The 24,876-nt window shown below is 41.8% G+C and overlaps 2 protein-coding genes and 1 long non-coding RNA gene across 5 annotated transcripts in view; 1 reads left to right on the top strand and 2 right to left on the bottom strand.

Annotated features, from left to right (window-relative positions):
- The window catches only part of GUCA1C (guanylate cyclase activator 1C), a 34,275-nt gene extending 17,037 nt beyond the window's left edge, over window positions 1–17,238 (bottom strand). The window contains exon 1 of the mRNA XM_072811550.1: window positions 16,653–17,238. Coding sequence (XP_072667651.1) covers window positions 16,653–16,856 — 204 coding nt within the window. The 5' untranslated portion in view covers window positions 16,857–17,238. The remainder of the gene's footprint in view (window positions 1–16,652) is intronic.
- Window positions 1–24,876, bottom strand: part of MORC1 (MORC family CW-type zinc finger 1) — a 181,382-nt gene that overhangs the window by 3,027 nt on the left and 153,479 nt on the right. Inside the window, exons 24-26 of one of the 3 annotated variants that reach the window (XR_012024103.1) lie at window positions 24,089–24,283; window positions 20,516–21,116; window positions 16,525–16,587 (exon numbers count right to left, since the gene is read on the bottom strand). Coding sequence is in view for 1 of the 3 variants with exons in the window: in XM_072811549.1 (XP_072667650.1) it covers window positions 20,979–21,116; window positions 24,089–24,283 (333 nt within the window). In the remaining 2 variants the exon portion in view is untranslated. Of the gene's footprint in view, window positions 1–16,524; window positions 16,588–20,320; window positions 21,117–24,088; window positions 24,284–24,876 lie in introns of those variants that run through there. The other 2 variants (XR_012024102.1, XM_072811549.1) reach the window with 2 other exon arrangements.
- LOC140624651 (uncharacterized) lies at window positions 20,795–23,924 on the top strand. The gene is made up of 3 exons (XR_012024104.1): window positions 20,795–21,341; window positions 23,003–23,102; window positions 23,593–23,924. It is a non-coding gene; the product is annotated as an uncharacterized lncRNA (long non-coding RNA).

The following is a 24,876-nucleotide window of genomic DNA, read 5'->3' as shown; positions in this document are numbered from 1 at the left end:
GCCTGTCTCTCTATCATGATTAAATAAATTTAAAATTTTAAATAAATTTAAATATATATATATTTAAATTTATATAAACTGTTTCCTGGATGGTTCTTACGTGTGTTTGCCCAGAGGTTACAAAAGCATCCTCTCTAAGAAGACTGAGCTGGCTGGCTATAAAGTTTCCATAAAAACCTTGTATTCTGTGATGGTTTGTTTCACTTCTCAAGTCCTGCTTCAGTGATTAGAGTTTTAGCGTCACCTGCATGATAAATGGCAACAGGCTAGCCTGAGCAATGCTGCTTTTAGAACATTTGGTATTTTATGATTAGGCACAGTGGGCGAGTGGCCCTCACTCCTTCCAAACCAGGCTCTGGAAGCTCTGAGCAAACTGTACCAGGAGATAAGCATAAATATTTTCATTGTACGACTTTAAAATGGACAATCTAGTTAATCTACAACCAAAGTTGATGGTGGGTAAGGAAGCCTTTTTTACTTAGACGAAGTGCAGCCTTTTCCAAAATCTCCTGCAAGCAAAACATTATCTGTTTTCATTTCAGCATCCCATTATGTAATTAGACAAATACTTAACAATCCACAGCCAACTCTTCTTTCCAATTATCTTTCTGGTAAGATTTTGCAGAAATTTGCATTAGTGAGACAACTCTGGTGAATGTAATTTAATGGCTTGTGTTAGTGTTGGAGAGAGTTTTAGGTAATGCTTATTCTGTGTGTCAGAAGATTAAATAATTATTGCCTTCGGTTCACCTATAGATTTCAAACATGGAACGGGGGATAAGAGCCACAGAGAAGGTGAGATGTTCCTGCAAATATGACTAAGAAGAATGCGATGAAGACTTTTCTTTGAGACTATCCAAGGGACACTGTTAAGTTCATATTTCTGTATTTGAGCTACTGGAGCCCTTGTGGCACATAGAACTGTCTGGAGATGTCTGACACCGATTGGCCTTGTGCCAGAGTAGGGTTCCTAAACTCCCTTCACCAGAATCACAGGGGGACAATGAAACATGCAGAATCCTAGAACCTGACCCCCAAACAACAGCATCAAAACTGCTAGGGATGGGGCCCAAGAGTCTGCATTTTAAAATGCTCCCCAGGTGAGTCTGATGTATCCTAAGATTTGGGAACATGAACCTAGGCTGTTTTTCTTATAGATGTCTTTCTTTGTAGGCAACGTTATCATCTATGTACCTGCCCAAGTGGTTGTGGTAATTAACTTATTCTCACTTGAATTTATGTAACCTTATTAAGACTAATCAGAAAAAACATGACCCACATGGTTCAATCTCAGAATAATGACAGAGTCCTACAGCCCAGCAATCAAACATTAATTTCAAAATAACAGCAAGTCTGTACTTTCATTTCAGGAACAATCACAAGTTGCAAGAAATTTATGGATTTCTTCACAACACCCCCTTCCTCTCCCACCTGCTCCCACACATACGCCCTGCTGCTCCACTGTCAACAACTTCCACTGCCCAGCCCGCTGGAGCAGGAGAGCCAGCCTTTCACTCTCATTTTGTCCCATAATTCTGCATCACAAATCCTAAAACTTTAGTTTGACAATGGTGGGATCCTCCTTTGAGGTTGAGGGCAGAGAGGAAATGGGGCACCACAAAGCCATTCTCATGAGCCTCAGAAAAGGAGAGTTTGGGAGCATGGGTACCAAAATAACTTCACTTCCAACACATTTATAGATTTATACATTATGTTCTTAGGATGGAGTGGATCAAAGGGAAGAGTTAAACAGGACCAGGATATGGAAGCATGACAGTTTCTCAGGCTCCAAAGGAGTTTGGTCCATTAATATGTTATGAATCATTTTGTAGAGGGGGGTGAAAATAAGAGAGAGAAAAAATATATGGAGACCTTAAATCCAAGCTTTCTCATGGTCTCTAAAATATACGGGAACCATAAGGCATACTTTTTAAATCTATAAAGAAAGTATAAAAAGATAAAAATATATGTAAGACTTTTTGTTCTTTCTACCATTAAAGAGATGAAACTTTGGAAGTCTAATACAATAAAAAATAAGGAAAACACAAGCTAGTGCTCTGTCCAGCAGAAAATCCACAGGTGGACTATAAGGTTCCAGGCAATGTTAACAACCTGCCATAAGTCACAGTTGCTTCCAGGATATGATCAATTTGAAATGCAGGTAGAAAGTTAAATTATAAAATGTAAATGTTTCATATGAAACAATGATTTGATTATTTATTACTAAGTATAAAGCTATAAAATCAAGTGCTGTGCTCGTCACTTTCCAAGCATGATCTCCAATTCTAACAGCAACCTGACAGGTATTATTATTATATTATTATTATTGTTATTAATTATTATTAGTTTACAGAGGACAAAACGGATTTTTCAGAGAGGCAAACTAGACTAGTTAAATAATAAAGTTCGGACATAGGTGGATCCAGGATTTAAATTCAGTCAGCCTTACTCTCAGGCTCTTCATTGTACCACCCAATATTTATTGCCCTCAAAACTCATTACAACTGAATTCTCCTTCTAGAAGAGGGGTCCGCCCAGATGGGATGCATTCAGTGCCGTGTGTTGGTCTGGATTCACATGTGTAAACTATTTGGTAATACGTGATACGTAAGATGATTTGGCATAAAGTCAGGTGACCCAGAATGTCTGAAGATGCTGAGCCTTGGCACCTGTGTTCCCTCATACCTGGTGCTGCCTGAGGGACAGCTGGCTTGTGTGGCCTGAGCCGCTTCATCTCAGGGAGACTGTAAGCCCAGAGAGCTCCTGGGGCCACCCCTTGCAGGCCTCCCTCTCACCTGGCTTGCTTGGCCATCTGGCTCCGCAGGGCAAAAGGAGTTCCCTCTCTCCTTGCCTCTGCTGCTCCTTGGCATCTTTGAGGAACACTTCTGTCCATTTTGGAATCCTTAGCCCCTTCCCCTGCCCAGGTTTTAGCCTCCAGCACCCCAGAGACAACAGCCCTCCCAGCCTATGTTTCTCTGGAGAATTCCCCAGCTGCCCGTCCACGACCTGAAGACTACACACTGGTGTAGCCAAACCTGTGTGTCTTCACCCCTGCTCTTCGGGGGGGACTCAGGGGTGTCCCTTTGCCCTGCAGCTGGGCCTTGCTTTGGCTCCCCCACTTCAGGGGTGCACACCCGCCTTGCAGCCCTTCCACCCACTGGGTAAAAGCCCCAGGGAAGAGATCTCGGAGGTATCCTCTGATCTGCCAGTGTGGTCCTGCCATCACTCTCCGCCTGAGAGACCCTGAGAAACAGACACTGAAATGTCATCTCGATATACTTCAGAGACATCTGCTTTGGAGTTTTGTCCCAGGGATAGAGCCACAGATTTATAATCTGGGTAATGTCCTTGGGGCAACTGGGCTTCATTCCACTGATTCAAATCGTTGAATTTCAGTTCTAAAAACAGTCCTTCGTTTTGCAAATAGTAAAAATAACAATCATATTAATCATAATGACAATGACAACTATTGATGTCGGTGTAGCGTTTGCTATGCACACAGGGCCAGGCAGCCTGCTTTACACACCTGAATTCAGTTAACCCGAAAGACGCCCTGAAAGGCATAAACCAGTAAGCACAGTGTCCTGGGTTCTAGTGACACCAAGATCATAGAAATAGAATTATTATCGCACAAAGAGGGATCAGACCACTTTTGTCCTATTGCACCCTCTTGTTCAGGAAAACAGATGAGCCGAGTCCAGCAAAAATCCTCCAAACTATCTCCCCAGATTAAAACTATTCCCTCTCATAGCATTAACGGTCTGCTACTTTTCACAGAACTACTATCTGTGAAAAATTCATGAATTGCCACAGCCCCTAACCTGAAGACATTTAGATGTTTTCATTCTTTTATATGTGACACTTTCCAATGACATTTTACCAGCTGTGGCAAGTCCGCAGCAACATATGAATTCAGATGTCTGCCTGGAAATGGTTGCTCAGATGGTCAGAGTAAGGAAACCCAGAGAGGCAGCATAAGCACATTATATGACTGATCAATAATCGTCAGTGATATCTGATTTGCATTTTAGGAACTGCCCTCCCCAAAACTAGGCAATAGAAGGGCCATCTCAATTTTGTCAGACACCCTTGAATACTTAAATATCGAATACTTAAATATTTTTGTGAATTTTTGAAATCCGTAAGAGAAAAGTTACTTTCGGCATTAATGACCCAGCCCATTTTCACCTAGAGACACTTAAGTTAGCAGCAAACATAGCCTCCGTCAGCCACGGAATTGCTGGAATGTTCCGAAAAGAGACTCACCTCTTTAAGATGAGAAATACACTGCTGGCTTGGTAGGTCGGTTCTTTAACACGATCTTTATGCAGATCAAACGCAGTTGTTCTTGACCATGATTGTACAAAATTCAAGGGTTCTGGGACAAAGGGTTTCTCCCAATACTTATCAAACAAGCCCCCGATTCTTAGTTGATGTCCTGGATATCAATCAGGAAGCTCTTGAGCATCTGACCCCAGCATGCTTCCAGCTCAGCGGTGTCCTGACTGCTGTGAATTAGAAGCCGGTCTCAGGTGCTCTGGGGAAGGCAAGACAACTGTCGGGGTTCGATCACTTCTGCATGAGCTCACCACGAAAGACCCACAGTGACTACAGCAATGGCAGCCTTCTGGAAGGAACTTCTTTAGGTAGCCAATGTGTCTCCCCAAGCAATACTGTCACAGAGGAAATGAAATCCAGCTTTACCCTAAATCAGTCATCTGCTAAGAGTGCTATTTCCCATGGAAGAGCCTAGATCTTTGTTCTTTACTGAGCAGAAGAGGGAAACAGAGGCAGAACAGATGGTGGAACATATATACCTGTATTACTTGCTTCAAGGCTGTGTTTCCCCACTATGTAATGGAAAGAACAGTCAGAGGAACTGCCTCTGAATTAACAGCTCTGAAGCCAGAGTCCCTTTTCTAAAACGTATCCATGCTACAAGGCTTCTCGGTAGCAGAAATGGGCTTAAAGCCCCACTTTCTAGTACTGTGACGGTAGTCTTTCTGCCGTAACCGTGGTGCTCATACCTGGTTGCACCTTCAAACCACCTGGCAGTTTAAAACACACAAATTGTTTTGATTTGGCGGGACTAAGGTGGAAACCCGACTGGTGGTGATTTTAATAATATCCCCAGGTGCTCCTAATACGCAGCCAGATCTGAGAACTCCAATAGATTTGGTTCATATATACGAGTTACAACAGCTTAAGTCTAAATATATGTCAGCAGGTACAGCTGATGTCTTTAACAGGTAAAATTCGGTGAGAAACTCAGCCAGAATGTTGATAATTGATGTTATTTACGAAAAATGCCCTGTAAATTACCACGTGCTAAACAAATAGGAGGTGATTTATTATCACCAACAAATGCTTCCTGAGAGCTTCTAAGTGGGTGGTTCTGGAGGAGTAGCCTTGGTCTTTCCCCTTAAGAGACTGCGGCCTAGTGGTCTTCAGCCTACTAGATGGTCATGTTTCCAGTAAGCGTGTCTTGCGGAGAGCAGCAGTCACTGCGTCACCCTGCAGGCCAGACGACCCGATCCGGTGTTAGAAGGTGCAGCACAGCCCGGGGGTTAATGAACGGCTACATTTATGACACGAGGTAGAATCCAGGTTGCCTGCCCCAATTTTCAAGAGTCCTCGCACAAAGAGAAGCTCAGGAACCAACTAACTAAAGGTCACGTCTGAATTTCAAGTAGAGCTGGCGCTCCCACGCACGTGTCCCGCGTCGGAAGGACAGCTGGAAGGAAGGTGATTCCCCTTTGATTAACTGCATCCCGAGACTGGCAAGCACTGGAGGAGGCACAAATGACCATCTATAGCGCTTGGATGGGTTAAAGAAGAGGAATGAGGGGGGGCAAGCGACCTCTGCACCCCTAGATCCACCCTTTCGTTCGGGTATTTGAGCTTGATAAAAACTGAAGTTAATCTTCACTGTTAAACTTCAGTGTTCACTCAGCCACAGGGGGCTGAGGTCAGAGTTACCTGCTTCTCTTCCCCAAGTGTTCTCCCACATGGTTTCACACGAGCTCAGCGGTAGTGTAGACTGGATAAGTCTTGTCTCGGTTTCAGAACCGATGACCCTGACACACACAGAGGTGATGAACCTTGTCCAAGATTACGCACGGCGATACTGGTCAGAGCTGGGACAGGACCCCGCAGCCCCACGCCTCCTGCAGCCCCTCCACCGCCCTGGGCTGGCCTGGGCCCAGGATTACAGGTTCACAGAAAGGCTCATTAAAAACAGCATATGGACCTCCAACGCACTGAGGTAAGATTGGATCCGGGAACGAATTTGTGGGTAAACAAGCACACATACTGCAGCCATCGTCTTGTAGACCCCATAGCTTGCTCTTTGCCTTCTCTCTCTCTAACAGTTTAATCACCCATATTTCTAAGAAATCATTCACATTCCTTCCCTCTTGATTTCCAGGATTTTTCTGAGGAGGTGACTTTAAATGACATGAAAACTTGCCCTGCTGTTTTGTTTTATCCTAGGGTTTAAATGTGTCCTAGTGCTGACAACAGCGTTTCTGGCTTAAACCATCACCCCGTCTATGGTTTGAGTGCCAAACCCGTGAGTTCAGAGAAACCATTTTATCTCGCTCGTAGACCTCGGGGTCCTACAAGGGGCAACCAGCCCTACGAGGCTCCTACTTTTGATCTCCGAGCTCACAATGGCACTGTTTGGAGAAAGCCCAGATGCCTGGATGTGGCACAGTGCCATACATTTACCTTCGCGCCTATCGCAGAGTCAGGATGTCACCAGGAGTGACCGGGGTGGGGGCTCCCTCTCTGCTCGGAGATTCTCCAGGCAAGTCACTACTGGCATCTTGTCCCTTGGGGTACGTCATTTCTCGGCTGATGTAAGAACACACGCAGTGGCAACAACGGGGAGTCTGTAGGCGGCAAAGACACAGGTGAGGCACCTGAAGCGTGCGGTCACCAGGTATGCTCTGGAGGTCACCCTTTGCCTTAGGTTCCCACCTACCCTTCTCTCTCCCACCGTGTAGTTGTGTTTGAGCTGTTCTCTTTGTTGAAGTTCTCAACTCCTCTGTTGAAGGTCCATAGCAATTTAGGGTACAGCCCTTGGAGTCGGACCACCCGCCTTCCAATTCTGCTGTGTAGCTTCAGGCAAGTCACTAAACCTCTCTGTGCCTCAGTCGCCTCATTGGTAAAAATGGAAATGTTAAAAATAGTAGCTACTTGTAGATTATTGTTGTGAGGAACCCAATAACCCAATAACTGAAGTGCTTACAACAGTGACTGGTAGAGGAGTGTTCACTAAGTGTTAGCATCTATTAGCAATAAGCTCTTCCCTTTCTTCCAAGGTCCCAAAGTGCCTCCCAAAAAGCCTTTCTGACTCTACATTTTAGTTTTTGCTTCATCTTCGGATCCCAGTAAATGTAACTTGAATTGTACCAGTCCTGCTATAGTTTGTTACACTGCCTGGTTCTGGAAGGGCTTTTAGTCACAACATAGCTTCTATCCTCAATTAGACTGTAAGCCCTTTGGTGACTGTCCACTACCTACCTCCCTACTCACCCCATCCTCATACCCCTCCCCAATTTGAGTGTGATTTTTCTACCATTGCCTGTCCTGCTGGGATGACACTGGAGAGTCCCCCGGCCCTTCCATACAGTCTGCCTGTCCAGGAAGATACTGGCCCATCAGTCACATCCCCATGCAGGGTGTAAAAGCAGCCCTGTAGGGGCGCCTGGGGGGCTCAGTCAGTTAAGCGCCTGCCTTAGGCTTAGGTCATGATCCCAGGGTCCTGGGATCCAGCCCCACGTCAGCTCCCTGCTCAGCAGAGAGTCTGACTCTCCCTCCGCTTGTGCTTGCTCTATGTTAAGTAAATAAATAAAGCCCCGTAGTACCTGAGACCCATCTAGAACCTTGCAACTAAATAGTATGCTTTGCCCTCTCTGCCTTTGATTCTTTACTCCCTTTTCTTATTTGAGGATGCATTTGTCATCCCACTAGATTATAAACTCCTTCGAGGACAGGGAACAATGCCTATGTACTTGGTGTCTACCTCCCTTCCGCCACACCTCCGGGGACTCAGTAAATATTTGCAAATGCAGTGGGATAATAATATGGTGTATTAAGGATGTGATTCCGCTCCTGCTAATCCCTTCTATCATCTAGCCCTCCATATTCAGTGAAGATTTTCATTGCCTAAGAGTTAAGTCCCTGTAGCAGAAAAGCAGAAATCAAGTTCATTCTTAGCTCTTGAGTTTCAATAGTTTAAGCCATTTAGGATTCAGAGCATAAAATTTATGCCAGAAACAAAAGATTTGAAAGAATACATAATGAGAGCCAGTTTCTCAAGTTTCTCCTGGGTCCTTCCAAACTTGATCAGGATTCCATAGGCTGGAGAGGTGTGGACTAGGGAAGGAAGAGAGAATTGCAAGACACTGGTGAATGGGGAGGGGGAGAGGGTGCTGCTCTATGAGGGCCGAGAATGGCTGGAGGTCTGGGGGACAGGAATGCCAGGTGGGCTTGGCAGGTACAGGAACAGAAGCACTTTGTGGTTCGCTCATTGGGCTTGGGAGGAAGGGCTGGCGGGAGTGTCTGGTCAGACAGTCCTAAGCCTGCCTAAGAGGCTTCAGTGCTTAGGAGTAGCAGGAAGCTCAGAGAAAAGTACCCACGAGGCCCACCTGCAGAGAGCAGCCCCGTGAGTGGGGCAGGAGAGATGCAGTCTCAGCAAACATCAGTGTGGACACCTACTCCTCTGCCTGGTTTAATGCCGATTTAGATGCACCCGCGGGCTTTACATGCAACCCTGGAGGGTGGAGGGGGAACACTCCTTGGTAAAATGGGGATGGGGACTCAAAACATAAATGAACTCCATTATGGAAAACTAAAGTTACATTCTCTGAATGCTTGAGTGTGTGAGCTGAAATTCTTAAAAGCAATATGGATAAAAAAATAAACTTTAAAATTTCCCTTGAGATAATCACTGTCATTGAGAACTAAGTTAGACCTTTGAAAGACATAGTAGCTCTTCTTGGTAATAACATGGAAAAAAAAAAAAAGGGAAGGAAGGAAGGAGAGAGAGGAATGGAAAGGAAAAAAGTGCAAATATAAAAGTGAGGCTAATCAATTTGTCACTATTTTATTTAATCACTTGTAAATATTTGGTCAACATCTACTTTATGCCGCCACAGTAGGATCCTGGTCTGGGAAAGCGCGCAGGATCTGAAGGGCATGATTAATTTGTTTATTGTTCATGTTTCTGCACTGTTGTTTCACAAGGATAAATTCATGCACCATTGGACTTAAAAAGAGAAAGGAGAGGTGAAGAGCAAATTGTAGATCTCGTGTGAAGAAAGCAGGGTGGCTGGAGTCGAATAGCAGTGCTGGGTGCTTGTTTTATTGCCAGGCTCCGCCCGGATCTCAATACAGCAGAAATAAGTTCGACTTCATCTGTATGCATAGAGCCCAGAGTGCAGCCACATGCCGTGAGCGGGAAGCAGTTTCCAGGGAACTGGGCATTTTGCATCAATCCGCAGCTGAAGCACGGGGATGCCGAGGTGAGAACAGGGCTGTGTCTGTCCGCTTGCACTGCCCTCTAGGAACCAATAGCCAGCAGCATTGTCATTTTCACAGGGTTTCTTGTTTTTGGCATCTCTGCTGGCCCAGACTCAGCTCTAAAGTTCACCAGCCACTCATCAGCTTCCATATAGGCAGTGAAGCATGTTCTCCAGCAAATCAAAGGAGGAAATGGTGGGCTGGGGGGGAAGGAGGTAGTTCGGGAACTATTAAAGTGGGGTGGCACCATCACTGCTTGGAGCTCAAGTAACTCCAAGTCCCACCATCTCCCCCCGTGTGGGTTTAACATGGATCACAAGAGCCACACACTTACAGTGTGTTGTACTTTTTAATGGAGACCTCATATTCTTGACAAGTTTGGGCCAGGCTGGACCGTCAGCTTTGGAGTCCACAGGATTTCCATCATGGGATGGATAATTCATAGTTGCAGAAAGGAACCTAGGTTGTTCCTTGTGCAGAGACCCACCTTGATTTTGAAGAGTGCAGTTTCCATCACTCACCTCACCTACAAAGATGTGCTAATATCTTTTGGGTTGTCTTTTAAAAATTTATTGTTATCAAAACATTTTTGATTTTATTGCATAGTTGAAAATAGACTAAAGGGCTTATCATTTAAAACTTTGAACTTGGTTACTTTTTCTAGCCTTTATTTACATGTTTGTAATGTAAATGTAGATGGTTATTCTACTTATGTTTAGATTTATCAATTCTAGATATTATTTCCTGCTATAGCAAATGGTAGGTATTTAGTTCTATGACCCTCATATATATCTTAGTGGTATCCTGGAGCCTATTCTATCTGGTGGCATGAGCTGACTGCTAAATTTTCAGGAATTCTGCAGGCCAACTATTAAATGGTTGGTAGCTTGAAATTGGCCATGGTGGGAGTATTTACACCATGGAAATCAGCATATGTTGCCAGGTCGTCCCCTCTGCCTCTAAAGAACTGGTTATTAAACATTTCTCAGCACACCATAGTTCTTCCTCCATACTCTCACAATTGTAGGTTAATCTAAAAGTCAAGAGTTTAATTTTAATGACTAAGTACATTTTGTTCTTTGCATAGCCCATTGGTGTACCAAAATTACGCACTTCTTTATTTTACATGGAGTTAATAATTGCCTCATCATTATCAGGCTGACACCTCCCGAACCTAATAGACAATCCAAGAAAAGTGTGACAACCAATAATTATATGCTTATGAAGTATTTTTTTGCCAAGCAAGTGAATCGGAATCTATTTAAGTTTCTAGCTAAATATCAGTTTATGGGTAATATGAAGAATAGAAAGCTCAATAGCACTAGAAAGCAATCAACTAAATCCAGAATGCAAAATTTTCTACAGAACCACTTTCACTTTCCCCAGCAAATTAATGACATAAATGGGGTGTGGGGGGAAGGAGGTGGTTAGGGAACTATTACAGACAAAACAGACTTAAGAGTCATAGCCACTAATTTCCACCTATCAACTTTGGATGAAAATTCAAATCAAAGAATAATTAAAAAGTATGCTTATGGGATACATGCATCCTTATGTTTATAACAGCCAAATAAACCCTATTGTTTATTTACGATAGCCAAGATATGGAAGCAGCAGGTGTCCATTGATTGATGAATGGATAAAGATGTGATATATATATATTTTTTCCAATGTGTGTATATATGTTCCATTATGTATGTGTGAATATATATATATTCCATGTATATATGTACATATATTTTCCAATGTGTATATATATTCCATTATATATAAATGTATAAATACATACACACACACATATATATGTATTTAGCCATAATAAAGAATGCAGTCTTACCATTTGCGATGACATGGGTGGTCATCCTAAAGAGTATTATGCTAAGTGAAATAAGTCAGTCAGAGAAAGACAAAATACCCTATGGTCTCACTCATATGTGGAATTTAAGAAAAAAAACAAACACGTAAAAGGAAATAAAAAAGAGAGAGACAAACCAAGAAACAGACTTAGAGAGAGCAAATGGATGTTTACCAGAGGGGAGTGGGGGTGGGGGGATGGAGGAGATAGGTGATGGGGAGTAAGTGCCCTTGTGATGAGCACCAGGTGATGTATGGACATGTTGAATCACTATATTTTACACATGGAACTACTATAATACTGTTAACTGGAATTTAAAACTTTAAAAAGATTCTAAGTTTTTACAAAATAATTAAAAAAATTTTTAAATGTGGGAGGATAGATGAAATGAAATGACTACATTTTAAGAATGGTTGAAGACAGATGATTGGTCTGTGAGAGCTCACTGGATTATTCATTCTCTCTGCTTTTGCATAGGCCTGAAGTTTTCATGATAAAAAAATGTAAAGGTGCTTCATTCTAAATTTCAATAATTTTCTTTGTACTTTGCCTTGTTAATTTTTTTAAAGGCACCATTGGATTGGTTAAATATCAATTAGTAAATTAATACTGTTTTTGAAATCCTCAAACATAAAAGATAATCCATCAGTGTTAATTTTTTTTAGGTCTTCCTCTGACTCTCCTCTTCCCTTGCCATCTGGATTAACAGTCCACTGAGCTTTCTGACAACTATTGATTTGGACTTTTCGTCTCCATGACCATAGACTGCCCATGCCTGCTTTCCTATGTTGGATTCACTCTCTCCTTCTTTGTTAATATACTCTCTCTTTTTGCTGGAGCACCTGCTCCAGCAGCTCACTATTAATAAATAAGTGTGAAGCACATTTTTTTAGCCTGTGGTGTAGGTGTTATGAAGCTCAATGTTATTTTGATTTTCATGATTTTTTTCCTTTTTAGATTTTAGGATCTTCTCTTTATCTCCATTAAAAAATTTCTCCACGTACACTGTAGAATGATGTCTTTCTATTTATTGTGCTGGGCCCCTTGTGAAACATGTCTCTAATATGTCTCGGAAATTTTTCTGGTTTGTTTTGTTATAACCTTACATTTTCTCTGGGCTCTTTTCCTATGACTCTTATTCATTGCATATTAGACCTATTAATCCCAATTTAAATATTTTATTTGGAGAAATGGTATAGGGAATGGAACAGGAAGGAAGTCAGGAAAGGTTGAATGAGCTCCTGTGACCCAGCTGAAGAAGGGTGTAAAAGAAGTTTGGATGGAAGTGTCCTAGATACTCCTGAAACCTATGGTTTGACAAAGCCACCAGGGAATCCTTGAGGAGAAGCCTGCTGATGAAGGAATCCTGGGTCTTAGGAATGGGCTGGCCTTATTTTTACTTTTGCACTCAATCATTGGTGGTAATCTAAACCTAAGCATGGATGCCCTGCATGCAGTGGAAGATTTCAAAGCAATGTACCTGGGATCTTGGTCAATTAACCTTGGCCAACATCATGGCCACTACCGTAAAGTAGGTTCTAGGTTCTATTATCACTGTGATGTTGGATATGTTAGTCTATGTGCCATCCCTAGAACAGTGTTAGACACGTCTCAATCATTAATTACTGTTATCGAGTGACAAGGAGATGCCTGCAAGGGTGTGTGATTAGCCACAAGAATTGTTATAAACTTTATGCACTAAACTTTAGGATCTATTTATTTCTACCTACAGCACAATTCCAATAGGCTTAGTCAACTTGGGTACATGCCAAAGCCAGGGTAGAAGTGACAGAGAAAAAAGAGGTTGGAAGCTCATTATTATTAGATCAGAAAGCTGGGAAAGGGGTGTTTGACAGCAGGGAGAAAGAAAAACAAAAAAAGCAAACATGATAAAAGCATATATTTTCATGATTTTTAACGTTAGGAAATTTAGCCTCAGCAACTTCAACAGGCATGGCTGCTTCGTGGTATTTCAAAAACATAACAACCAATGTTCATAATAATGACTCTGATATCAAAAAACACTTTACCAGCACTTTGAGGAGGCAGGGGAGTATGAAATGCATTTTAGAATGATTTCCATCCAGAATAGTTAAAACTGTAGAGGAGCTCCACGGAAAGAGTAAATTCTCCAGGATTCTGGACAGCTGATCATTTTATTGATCTAATTAAATATATGGCTTTTTCTTTTTGTTTTCCTGTGCATAACTGCGCATCATTTCTTACTATCACTTGATAATGAAACCCCCTTCCTCTTCTCATTTTACAACCTGATTTTATATCCAAACCCCCCACACCTTGTGTGGCATCCGTCATCACTGCCTAGGTTCACTTGCTTCCCAAGCAAACATAAAATCTCTATGACAGATCGCAAATACCAGCAGAACTTCCAAGTCATTTAAATTCAGCTGAGGTGGGCCTGGCCGTCCCCACCGCGGTCCCGGAGAGGACAGTCCAATGGCACAGGCGCCCACACCGCCTATCTGGCTGCCGTCCGCCCCCACCTTCCTCAACAGTACACTTGGTTTTGACAGCACTTCAGGTCTCTACCCAGAGCTCCTTTTCACATGTTCCTGTTGTCACACAGCAACCTCTGACCCGCAGCGCTTCCACAAACACTGGGCTAACAGCAAAATCTCTGGTGTGGGATGTGTCACCGGCTACTTGGAAGAATAACCTAAAGAACCTGCGAGCAGCTCATCTTCCAGCCCCTCAGGAGGACTGAGTCTGAGAAGCTGCCATCGAGAGCAACAGACTTCCATGGTGAAGCGGTTGCTTTCAGCAGGCACAGGGGGACAGCAGCAGGCACAGGGGGACAGGAGTAGGCACAGGGGACAGCAGCAGGCACAGAGAGACAGCAGCAGGCACAGGGGGACAGCAGCAGACACAGACAGCAGTAGGCACAGGGGACAGCAGCAGGCACAGAGGGACAGCAGCAGGCACAGGGGACAGCAGCAGGCACAGAGGGACAGCAGCAGGCACAGGGGGATAGCAGCAGGCACGGGGACAGCAGCAGGCACAGAGGGACAACAGCAGACACACAAAGACCGAAGCACAGGATGGCCGAGAGGGGGAGCTGAAAGGCACACGCAGAGGCAGACAACAGCCACCCCCCCACACACACAAATTTCCTGTCTTGGTCACTTCAGGCTGTTCTAAGGAAAATACCATAGACTGAGTGGTTTAAAGCACGCAGAAATGTACTTCTCACAGCTCTTTGAGGAAATCCAAGATCAAGGGTCAGGCCGATTGGGGTGCTGGAGAGAACCCAACTGGTTCATAGACACCCAGCCTTCTCACTGGGTCCCCACAACCAGGAACAAACTCTCTGGGGTCTCTTTATAAGGGCACAGATCCCATTCATGAAGGCTCTGCCCTCATGACCTACTCGCCTCCCAGAGACCGCCCCCCCCAATACTATCATGTTGGTGCTGGGGGTTGGGGGTGGAGGTGGGGATGGGGATGATGTTAGATTTCAACAGAGGAGTTTGGGCAGTTGACAAATGAAAAAGGAAAGCTCATTCAGAGTGGAGCCAGGGGGCCAGCAGGGGGCGCTCTCACGCCCTACCACTCCTGGTCAACTGCAGACCCCACTGGAGGAGACTGGATCTTGCCTGCTGACACTACTACTTTCCACCCCAGCAGGGGGAAAAGCAGCGCCCCAACCCCACCACCCCACAACAGTCCACCCAGTGAGATGCTATCACAATTCAAACAACAAAAGAAAAAAAAGCCACCATACTTCAAAGCCCCAGTTAACTCCAACAGACCTTTTGCTCATAAAAGCCTTCCCAACTTCACCCTTTCCTCTGTACTAGAGGGTTCCTCTCTTTTGTTCTGCAGACACGCCTATGGTTTGGCCATAACTTGCTTGTCCAAAATTGCAATTTTCTGCTATTTCCAAATAATCCCATTTTTGCTGGTAAAAATAACTGGCAGTTTTAACATGGGAGCTACACACATTCAGCTTATAGCATACCTAGAACGTATTTCAACGTTAAGAACAAAAGCAGGATCTGCCTCATTTTCCCACTGATTTGTATGCTCCTTGGGGGCAGAACTGTTTGTTTGCATCTACACTAAGTAAAATTTATGAGGAGGAAAAACACTGTCATGCTAAGCAGGCAGTGCTTCATTCATGCTTGATAATGAAGAACATACCCTAAAACACAATGTCCTAAAAGAAATCTGTTCCCAACATTATTACAAAAATTAAAATGAATGTTGATTTTGCACAGGTTTAATTCTTCCTAGTTTTGTTGGCTGTTACCTCCTTTTAAATCATCTGTTGTTTTGGTTGGTTGGTTATTTTTTTTTTAAGTTTTTGTTTTGATTTGGAAAAGGGTTCAGAGGGCTGTGCGAGATTCCATACAACCCAATGGGCAGCCAATTGTTTTAATTGTATTGAATTAATGACCACTTCTTTCCCATCTATTCTCACACACAGCCTATTAAAGTCATCTATTTTTCAATGAGTTGTATTTCCCCTTTCCCTTTTATCCTAGATGGAATCAGCCCATTTTGAAATATACAGGCAAAAATAACTAAAATGCACAAGGAAAAGTAGGCAGGAAAAACATGAGCCTGCTTGGTTAGATTGTTAATTTTTTTTATCTTATTTTTTCTATTTTTTTTCCTCATCTTTGTATTTTTTCAAGTCTTGAAAATCAAATGTGCCACAACTCCTCAGGAATGAGTAAATTCAAGACACTAGTTGAGTATCAATCTTTAGAAACTAAAATTTATCTGAATTTAAAGCTAAATTGTTTTATTTTTCCCAACTAAATTGGTCAGATATGAAAAAGTATTCCAGCGTTCCAACTTCTGAGTACAAACAACATGTTGGCGAATTTGTATTGATTTTACCTGCCAATCTAGATGCAATCACACTTTTTAGAGCAGATTCCTGTAATTTGCTTTTCTATAAAATGTCACCAACGCATTAAATACTTTGAAAACAGTCTTTGTAAATCAATCTGCACTTATTAGATTTGTTTAAACGATAGCATTAGAATTCCATGCCGAGATTTAATTTGGTTTTAAAATAACTCCCTACATGCAGAACATTTCCAAGGGCGGAGAGGCTAGTTCCCAATTACTTTCATGCCGTCAGTGCTAACTGTGTTTAATGACTCACTTACCTACAAGCTGTGGGTTCTCTGAAGAGCTCCCTGTTCGGTGAGATGCACACATTTTACCTCGGGCTATTTCAAATTTTTAAAAAGGGGAAAATTCAGAGCCAGAGCCAAATAAAAAGTAAAGTTCTTACCTTGTTCATGTCAAAGGTATTATAGACTTGATCAACGTGTTGATTGGCCTTTGGGTTCAGACCCTGCAGACCCAAGAGTGTCTTAAATTCGTGAAGTGTTTGCAGGCCAGATGGATATTCCCTCATAAATTTTCTGTACCACACATAGGTCTCTTTAGCAGAAACTGCTGCCTGACCACCAGCTCTGGATTCGTTATTTCCCATCGCGATTCACGGTCTCCAGCTTTTTCTCAGGTTGCTTTCATGTAAGGTGCCTACCGACTTAGTTCCTCACCCTTCACTAAAACTGGAGGCTAACATATGCCTTAAGAGAGCTACTCTAAACCTCTTACAGCTATAGGCCAAATAAGAATAGAAAGCCAGTGAGATTAACTCATCTGAACAGTTTTAAGACAAGGTCATTTATCGCTAACTGATGGGATCATGCTTACTGCCACTCAGAGATACAGTTTTCTGTGAAGGGCAGAGGCAATATTTTAAAAAGAATGATCCTTGCCATACTGTCAGCCATAAATTATGCCCACATTGTGGAGTGGGGTCTGACAGAAAGAGCTCTTGAGTCTCAATCTAGAAGCCTGGGCTCAAGGCTTTGTTTGCACTTACTGAGTGCACTGAAGCATTACAGGCTCAGCGTTCCCATCTGTAAAACAGTAATGAGAATATTTGCTTTTTCATACCTAAATACTGTGGAGATAAATTTAGATGAAAACAAAAAGTCGGAAGCCATGGAAAACTGATACATTTTGAGTACTGTTAAAATGTAAAGGAAGTCATGTACAGAAGAGGGAAATGGGTAGAAAGAGCCTTATTAGTAGCAGTAAAAACACTTGTAGGTGAGGTAGGCAGAAAAGTGCAATCTGCAGTTAATGAGACATATTAAGCTGTGTCTTCAGGCATTGTTCTCATTTTATTTTATTTTATTTTTTGCTGTTTGTCTTTTCTGTCTCTCAAGTCTGCTTCTACCCATGCCCTGTACCTGCTAGTTTTGCCCCACTCCAGTTCCCAAGCTAGTCTTGTCTGAATCAAGCTCCAGTTGCATAGGACTTGAAAACTGAGTGAATGAGCCTAAGAACTATATCCATGGTCCAGTAATGGAAATAAATTGCCCTGTGTGGCCCTCACACCATCTTGCTGCCAATCATATGTACAAGTAACAGAATTCCATTGTTCCCACCCAGGGTCATCTGGTCCTGAGCGTGGTTCTCCTCTCCTAACCTTATTCCATTTCCCCCCCAATTCTCACAGTGACTCAGTTCCTAAGTCTGGTTTCTGCCTTAATTCCTATTCCTTAGTCCTAACTGATTACCTATTTAAAGCCCCAGCTCCCCGGAGAACTGGAGCCCTTGGGACCTACATGAAGTGCCTTAACAGGAGGTGGGGGTCCTTAAAGTATATAGGATTAATTTTGTTTCAACCATACCAAAGTAGATTTTAAATAGAAAAATTCTGAAACCATAATTACAGTTAAATAACAGGTATTCAATAAGATTAGAGAAATGTGGAACTCATTCATTTGGAAGTATTACTCGAAACCATTAGACTAGATGAGATTCCTTATGTGGAAGACAAAGAAAGATGATAAGCCAATGAGGACTCCGTTCGGATAGGAAATATGAGGAATATTCTGTCAGGATCTTCAAAGACCATTCTCTGGGGGAGTCTCTGTGCAGACCTTTTCTAAATGTCTGCCAGAAGGATGCTCAGAGGCACTGACTTATCACCATTAACATTTATTAATCACTAATTTTTATATTAAGAAAAGAATGGCTAGTGATGATGGAAGAGGAAGGTAATGAAAGTTTTCAAGGGGCCAAGGAAATCCCTCATGGAAGGAAGATTTTGGATAAATCAAGAATATAAGGACCTGAGATGCAGAAACTGTGTTACTTCATGTAAATGATGCTTTTTAAAAAATCTGCATAATTACTTGCTGATAAGACTTTAAAAGTACAGTATAAAGATTCTTATATTAGATACAATATTGATATCCCAAACTCAGGAATCCTGCTATACAAAACATTAATCTACTCTAAGATAATGGGAAAAAGACTTCATTTCTAAAAGGTCAAAGAATAAATCTAAATTATAATAAATTTAACTAGAATGTGCTGGATGTATTTGAAGAAAAATTTTAAATGCTAATATAGGGCACCAATGAAGACTTGAACATACAGATAAGCATATTTTGATCTTGGGTAGAAAGACTTGATATAAAAAAAGACAATTGTACCTTTATCTGTTATACCACCACACACCAAACAAAATGCAAATGAAGTTTGAGGGGTGGGTGTTGACTAAAAAAGCGAACTCTAAGTCTGGATAAGAATTAAACATGCAAAGATACAAAAGAAAATTCTAAAATATAAAATTATTGACAACTCCTACCAAAACAACACGGGTCCAACATGAGAAAAGTTGGAACAATCAATGAAAAATAATAGAATTTTTTTTAAGAACTTGGCCCAAATGCAAATAGGAATTTAACAGGACATAAAGCTGGCACTGCAGATCAAGTGGGGAAGAGACTGGTCATTCAATGAATACTTTGGGGGACAACACTGGGAACAGAAACAGTGGGATTTTTAACTTACTCTCTTCACCAGAATAAATTCTAGATGAATCAAATATTTAAAATATAATGATTAAAGTCATTATAACAAGGCAAAAATTTCTTTATACTTTTTAGCATTGGAATGTCCCCTCTAAATAGGACTCAAAACCAGAAAGCATAAAGAAGAGGAAATTACTCCCCCCAATTTTTTAATCCCACATGACTCAAAACACTGTAAAATCTTTTTCAATATAAAATTAGGAGAAAATAGCTGTAACATATATAAAAAAATAATTTCCCTAATATAAAAATTGTCCCTATAAATGAGTAAGAAAATACTTACCATTAAATAGAAAAATGGAAAAAAGCCAAATTAAAAAATTCAAACGAATTTTAAACATGAAAAGATGCTCAATCTTACTCATAGCATAGGAAATATACATTAAAGCTACAAGGATATACCAGTTTTCACCTACTTGGGTCAGCAAGATAAAAAAGCTTGATAATTCACTGGATGGATGAATGCGTGAGGAAACAGGCACTGATATGTTGCTGTGGGAATATATATTAATAAAATTTTTATGGAGCACTATTGGGCAATGTCTACTACTAATAAAATGTACATGCCTTTTGACCCAGTAATTCATCTTCTGAGATTTATTTAAAATATAACTAACTGTACATGTGTAAAATAAACATTATTTATAGAGATCTGTTCATATAAACCCAAAAGACTGGGAAAAAATCCAAGGGACCATCAAAATGAGAATAATTAAATAAATTCTAGTATGTCCACAGAATAAAATAAATAAGGAGCGGGAAAGATGAGAAGTTCTCCATGTACTGATCCTGATACGGAATGATCTTGAAGGCATATTAACTGCAAAAAGCAACAGAATCTTTTGGAGGCCATCATGTCTATATTTATATCTGTATAATGACTTATACGGTTTTTTGTACACTGTTTTTGGATGGACACAAGTAGCTGGTACAAGCACACCATTGGAGAGGAGTAGTTAAGTGTTTAAAGAAAAGGATGAAGACTCTCCACCATATCCCATCTCACACGTTCTGAATTTTATACTGTGTGTATGTACATAAAATTAAAATTATACAATTCCACAACATTAAATGTTTTATTGCTTTTGTCCAAATTTGTAGACATTTCTAAACAAATAAAAATAATCAGTTATTAAGGAAAATATAAAAACGCAATTCTTACATATCTGTAATATGTATTCACATGATACTTAGAAGATTTGTACTTTTACTACCATTCAACAATAGAATTATCATAGAAGTTATATCTTACAGTTTTTGAGGATATATATTTCCTGCTTTCCTGAGTATTGGCTATCACGGAGAAAGGACATACGGTCTTTCTTTTTCAACGAAAGCTTTAAGAGGAGGTGATCCTGTAGTCCTTTGTACATGGATTTTAAAAACCACTGTTTTCTAGTTTTTATAGTCTTTTAAGTGAAAAAAAAAAAAATTTTAGGCCTAACTGACATTTCCCTTTCTTCATTGCTCACGTGGTAACTGGAGAACTCTAGAACTAGTTTCTGAAAAAAACAGAGTTCTGGAACAGAACTGCAAATGTGTACATTGTAAATCAGTCTCTATTTCTAAAATACACAATTTTCTTAGAATTTAACAGAGCAAACTGTACAATAACGAGTACAAGGCGAAATATGTTTTGAAAAGAATCTTCCTTTTTCTTATTAGCATTTTTAAAAGGAAATATCTTTTCTGACTTTTAGTTTTGAGAACTATTTTCAGTTTTTTTCTAAAGGGAGACTATGTCCTGCATCTGTAGTCACTTTATTTAAAGCGTTCCGAAAAAGGGGATTATCTTCTTTAAGCAAAGCTTCTAAATAACCGTCAATCTGCTCCAGGTCTCCTGCCGGACTACCCTGGGGAAAGAGAATCAACAGTCACAGCGGGCGAAGAAGCTGCAGGGTTTATTCCTATCATCTGGGTGGCCTCTGAACAGTCTTCCCTACGATGCATGTAGCCACAAAACCCACCTTGCCCTGGAATAATGCCTTTAATCTTTTAAAATGTTTTCACACTTAATCTCATTTTATGCTCACAGGTGGTTAGGAACTTGGATCATTTTTTTTTCTTTTTATGTGGAGGTTAGTTCAACTGGTTTTCCTTCTATTTAATTACTTGTCATATTCCTAAAGCCACTCTGTCTCCACTTCATTCTTCTCTATTATAGCCTCTTGTCTTCCATTTTATTTATTTTTTTAAGATTTATTTATTTGATAGAGAGAGAGACAGAGAGAAAGAGATTGAGATGAGAGAGCACGTGCACAAGCAAGTGGAGCAGCAGGCAGAGGAAGAAGGAGAAGCGGCTCCCTGCCAAGTGGAGAGAGGATATGGGGCTCGATCCCAGGACCCTGGGATCATGACCTGAGCCAAAGTCAGATGTTTAACTGATCGAGCCACCCAGGCGCCCCTTATGTTCCAATTTAAAAGTTCATGTGTCTGGAGCACCTCTGTGGCTCAGTCGGTTAAGCATCTACCTTTGGCTCAGGTCATGATCCCAGGGTCCTGGAGCCCCACATCAGACTCCCATTTGGTGAGGAGTTTGCTTCTCCATCTCCCTCTGCCCCTTCCCCCTTGTGCTCTCTCGCTCTCTCTCAAATAAATAAATAAAAGTTCATGAATCTTTAGCCCTATAGGCAAAACAGATGAGTAGGCATATTTGGACTCCTCTGTCACTCGTCTTCCCTCTGCAGCATCTTCCCTCCCACGCTCGGCTTGCTGCCCTCATCCATCTCCTTTTCTCTCCTTCCCCAAGTTCTCTGTGCAATTTTACCCTCTGCTTCCCTGGGGTGCTTAATCTCTGAACAGCTGGACAAATACTCCCTCTTTCCTGACTTAAATCTCACTCCCCCCAAAGCCCAGCCCTGGGATCAGTCTGCTCTCCAACTGGAGCTGATGGAGAAGAGAATTTTTAGAAAGGACCTTTCAGAAACAATTCCAGCTTTAGGATTGTTCCCAGTCAGCGTCTGGCACCACCATCCTGGCTTCTCCATCCCTCAGCTGGTTCCATGAACTGTGCTTTTCTGCCTGGCTCTCTCTGCCCCAGGCCTCTGACAAAGCTGGACTGTCCTGAGTCCCAGCTTTATGACCGGGGCCCTGTCCCTAAAAACAAGCACAGGTGAAAATCACGTTCACCTAGATTTTCAGATGCTCACGGGCTCTGAGGAAGGCCCTGGGTGACCCTTCTGGCACTGATGGGCTGACGGCTCTGAGTCTGTTCAGTCTAGTCTAATCCTTTGGCTCTGCTCTCCGCCTGGCAAGCCAGACTTCCTAGTAGGACTTGAGGCTGGTTCTGTCCCCAGCCTCTTCGTGGGCCTGCTCCATCCGTCTGCTTCGGGTCCACCTCGTCTCTCATCTTTGTTCTATGCTAGCATAGCTGCTCTAGCAATCAGAGGCAGTGGAAATCGACATTTCAAGTCCGGGATGAGAGTCAATCTATTTGGGCAGGAGTCCTCTGAGTACCTCTCCAATGATACTAGATGAAGCATTTCAGATACTCTGTGAGCTAAAGCCCCTTCACCTCCTTACTAAATGTTGTGAATAAAGCAAATTAGTAGAATTCCTTTGGCTACTATGCAGGAACCTAGAGGTTTGGCATAGAAGGAAGAGTAAGTCATTATTCTTTCATTTTTTTCTCCTAGCCAAGCAGAGATTTGCTATCATGAAAACCAGTAATTTTTATGAACTTTTTTGATAGAGAGTAGTATTTGATTTTTATGATATAGAATTTCTTTGGTCTCTCTAGTTTTTGTTACTAAAACAACAATCATCACTGAAGCTGTACTCTGTACCGGACCTTTCAAACATAAAAATATTTGCTGCCTTTTACAGACACAATAACCACAGTAAGTGTCTCCCAGACCACCCAAGGCAGGGGGAGGGCGGTATCTTTTTTGGCCATCTACTTAAACAAAAATATTTTCTGAGTTTCATTTTGTATTCACTAGGAGAGAAATCCCAAAGAACATAAAAGATATGTATTTTGTGAAGGAGGAATGGATTCACCTTGAAATGGTCACAGCCAGTGGCCTGGCTTCAAAGCCCAAGCTCATCACGTACTATACTGATGGGTGCGAGTTTCCTGGTCTCTCCCCGACCCCTCTTCCTAGGCAAGCTAAGCCTCCACTCAGGGCTCTCCGTGGGGCCTCAGCTCCTGCCCTCTCACCTTGGATGGCCCAGAAGGCCCTGTCTCCAATCCCGGCTCAGGGCCTAAGTCTGAGTACAAACTACCACGTGCTTCCTAGGCTTGCTGTTGATTTCTCAATTTATTTCTAGAATTTATGGAAATTTGAATTTATGCTATACATCGTTTAATTTTTAATGTATTCTATTCAGCATTTCTATTTGCTGTAGAAAGAAGACGGACCTTTCCTCATTAGCCCAATCCATCACAGGAGCCCTGTTCTTTATGCCTTCAAGATGAACAGCACACTTACACAAGGTTTCCTGACCTCTATAACCTCTCCTCAAAGATTAGAAGAGTCCGTTTCTAATTATGTATTGAGATAAACATTAAAATGTTTTGTTGTCTGATAAGATTAGAAAAAATTTCCTACTGGATATACGCTACTGAGGAGACAAGTTGATCAAACTATACCAAACAGCACAAGCCAAGGTTCTGTTTTTTGTAAGAAAAAAATAACAGACTTTTAAAAAATGTTCTCATATATACTTTCAAAGTTCACTTATTTATGATATCAATATCCTTACAGGGAGAGAAAGGGCTAGGTTAAGTGACCTGTCCAAAGTGGATGACGATGGCAGGGCAGGAAGCTAGCGGAATGCTCTTTCCACAAAGTATATCCCTACTACTCAAAATTTCATTACTTACCAGCTGGAATTTCTGCAACAGAACTGCCAGTTTTTCCCGAAGACTATTCAGTTTATTTTCAGTAACTTTTCTTTTTTCTTCACATTGTCTCAGAGATATTTCATTAACGACTCCTCTTCTATTTGCATCATAGGTGATGGACTGAATTTTTCTCTTTAGTTCTCTTTCATGTTGGACCATGTAAACATTCTGGATCTGGGAACGTTTTTAAAACCAGTTTTAGTATATTTTTAAAGTATTACTCTTCCCTCCTGGTATCAGAAAGCGATTTCACATCCCAATTCTGCACATATTTACCAAGTGTCAACTCTATACCTGTGTACCACAGGTGGTCAAAACCTAAGACACGGTGATACCCTGAAGGAACCTGCAATCTGATGGAAGGAGGAGAGACAAGAAAAAATGTCCAATATTCCAGTAACTATAAAGATGGGAGAGGCATACTAGGGTGAGCTTGGAGACCCTCGCTTTGAAATGGAAAAGGAATCTAGTAATGGTTGAATTTGTCTGCCCACCAGTGACCCCAGAGTATGCAAGGCACAAAGGGGGCATTTGGTGGTACCTGTGACCCTCTCTCCACAGCACCAGAAACTCACAGGCAACGACAGAATGGCCGGCCACTCGGGGCTTTCCTGATGATGTCATGTTATTTATAACTCAAGTCTGTGGCATCTGGAAAGTGCAGAAGCTACAGTAAGGAATTCCTGTTCTGTCACTCTCGTTGGGGTCCTTATCCTGATGCAGAGTACGGTCACTTCCCTACACACATGGCCCTTGCTAATTCAACA

The sequence above is a fragment of the Canis lupus genome, chromosome 35 (genome assembly GCF_048164855.1).
Source record: "Canis lupus baileyi chromosome 35, mCanLup2.hap1, whole genome shotgun sequence".
In the NCBI taxonomy this organism is placed as follows: Eukaryota; Metazoa; Chordata; class Mammalia; order Carnivora; family Canidae; genus Canis; species Canis lupus.
Note: the sequence above shows the minus strand (reverse complement) of the source record. Positions and strands in the feature narration are given on the sequence as shown.